The 2,764-nt window shown below is 39.5% G+C and overlaps 1 protein-coding gene across 1 annotated transcript; it reads right to left on the reverse strand.

Moving 5' to 3' along the window:
• Positions 1-226: 226 nt before the first annotated feature.
• rpl35 (ribosomal protein L35) lies at positions 227-2,238 on the reverse strand. Its single transcript, XM_079562718.1, has 4 exons — positions 2,133-2,238; positions 1,539-1,675; positions 959-1,040; positions 227-415 (listed from the first exon to the last, which is right to left on the reverse strand). Exons 1-4 carry the CDS (start codon positions 2,133-2,135, stop codon positions 266-268), a joined length of 372 nt encoding a protein of 123 aa, XP_079418844.1. The 5' UTR covers positions 2,136-2,238; the 3' UTR covers positions 227-265.
• Between the last annotated feature and the right edge of the window lie 526 nt (positions 2,239-2,764).

The raw sequence follows: 2,764 nt of genomic DNA on the forward strand, positions 1-2,764 counted from the left end.
TGATGGAAGACGTAACTTCATGGCCTTTTACAAAAGTCATAACTGGCACAGGTCAATGGCTCGTCTCCTTTTTAACTTCCAACCCCTGTAAACTGGATAAAATACAGTTGTTCCCTAGACCAAGTAATTGGTTTAACTTATATGAATGAGGTCCTGAAAAATCTGAACACATTAATTCTTTATCAATGCTTCTTGCAACCACATAAAATATAATACAGAGTCAATGGTCTTTTCCAGAGTTTTATTTTAACATTACAAAAAGCCTCTAAGCTTTGACTGCAAATTTGCGTGTGGAGTAGAGGAGGTCTTTCCTCTGCTGCTTCTTGGTGCGCAGACTCTCCTCATGTTTGTTGAGCCGGCGACGCAGCGCTCTGGTCTTCTTCGGCCTCAGGTCCAGGGGCTTGTACTTCTTTCCCTGAAACATTATATGGGGGTTCAGTCACATTTTCATATATTGTAACAGGAAAATATCTCTAGCACCATGGAGATCGTTTAAGCCAAAAAGACCAAATTGAAAAACCAATAAAATTTCAGTTTTTGTAGCACAAAGCACTAGAATGTCAGCTATGTTTACTTTGACTGCCTTTTATCACTTCCATGTTCAATTTAAAAAAACATGCAACCTGCTCAGTTTTCCCGACACATGCAGGATAATCATGCCTTAAGTATCAACCCCGAACACCAAATTTTCACAAACCCCATAAGCTAAATGTTCAAGAGCAATCAGCATTTTCCACACCGATTTATATTCAAAGATTAGTTTGCAACTAGTGCAGTCAAGTAAACATGGCATCACCGAGGTCATCTCAAGTCTCAGTCTTTTGGTAAGCATTGTGAAAGCGTCAGTAACATCTGCCACAGAAGAATCATCCCCGACCAGAGACAGCCACGAGCAAGTGTTGAGTGCACGGAAAACTCCAGGGTTAGTAACAACACAAGTTTTTCACAAAGGGCTTACCTTGTAAAACTTCCTCAGATTCTCCTTCTGTGTCTGGTTGATTACAGTCAGCACTCTAGCGATGGATTTGCGCACGACACGGCTGAAGAGGACAAAAAGAAATGACGGTTATGCTGAAATTCCCTTGAACATCCATCACGCAGCCAAGTTCACAAATAAAATGGGAGCAAACAATGGCACTTGGCCAAACACTAATATTTAATAGACCAGGTCAAATATTTTGAAACCATTAACACTTGACAATGTATTGTATAGATGTACAAGTTAAACTTAAAAATCAAAATGAGTTATTCCAACAGTAGTGCTCCAAGATTAACTCAAGTATATGTGTGTGTAACTTATCAAATTGCTTTTTAATTGCAGTACTGTACAGTGTGGCTCATTAATGTTTTGCTTCTACTCAGATTAAGATGTTTCACAGCCATCCTCGGCCACAACTGGCACACAATAAGCTGCATTTGGAGATTAAGTCACACATAATACACATAATTAGAAAATATTTTAAACTCCAACATGTGTATAGGACGCCAAGCCCCCACAGTGAAGACTTTTATCGTTGGTCATAATTTCTCCAACTCACATCTTTGAGAGCTTGGAAGCAGCTCCTCCAGTCACTTTGGCCACACGGAGCTGGGACAGTTCATTTTTCAGATCGTCCAGCTGCTTGAGCAGTTCCTCCTTTTTCTTGCCCCGCAGATCTCTCGCCTTGATCTTGGCCTGAAAAAACAAGCAAATAAATTGAGATTTCCTTTCATTCCTCAGTTTATTAGCTAGGCTACGTGTCCGCCTGTTAGCCAAATGTCATACTACAACGTGTAGGCTACATATGCCAACGCATTACGCATCCATACATGGAGCTCTGGAAATATGAAATAACACGCAGCAGGTGTAGAGCATTTGCCATTTAGTTGTCTAGCACTGGCATAAAGCTATAAGAACGAACTAGCCGGACTGTTCACGCGTTCAGCTAGCCGATGCTAAGTGGCTAACCCCGGCTGTAAACGGGAGTAAATAATAATGCATTTTTCATGGCTTATATGGCACTTCACTCGACGGCAGACATATTGACGAGTAGCTAAATATCTTATATGCGTGTATTGGACAAGCTACGTGACCTAAAACAGGTTAAAACACGAAAATCGTAACATTTATGAAGCGCCCATCCGATCCTCACCATGTTCCTGTCACTGCGCTCGCGGAAAGGCCGAACGCACCGCGTGCTCACAGGAAGTACCTTCGGGAGAAACTCTTCCTCGAGACGATCTATGCAAACTATAACACAGAGCACCTCTAGTGGACAAATGAGGGACTCAAATATACTGCAGTGGAAAAATATATAAAAAATAATATATAAATATATATTGTCTAATCGACAGACTTCAGATATATAAAACCATGGATTGTAAACCTTTTATTCACATTATTTAGTTTGGACAGGCCTTTTATTTATAGAAATGCTACTATAATTTCTGCATCATTTTATTCTGGCGCTGTAAATACATTATAGAGATAACATACCGTAAGTTTGTACCTATAACCATGTAGTTGTAACAGTTTTAGAGTAGTGTAAGCTTCTTTATTTAATAGGTTTACTGATATGGGCTTTTATCATTGTAAAATGAAGATGAACAGACAATTTTATCTGCATATTATGAAGAATCCCAAAGGTGCAGTCAAACAGAATTTGGTTTATCTAGAAAGACTGAGGAAATAAAGCTATGGAAGTGGCATCATTTTGAAATCATGAAAAGGCAGGAAGTGATTGTTCTGTCGCTTAGAAGAGATAGTGAGGACCTAAATTAATTT

The sequence above is a fragment of the Gobius niger genome (assembly GCF_951799975.1).
Source record: "Gobius niger genome assembly, chromosome: 1".
NCBI lineage: Eukaryota > Metazoa > Chordata > Actinopteri > Gobiiformes > Gobiidae > Gobius > Gobius niger.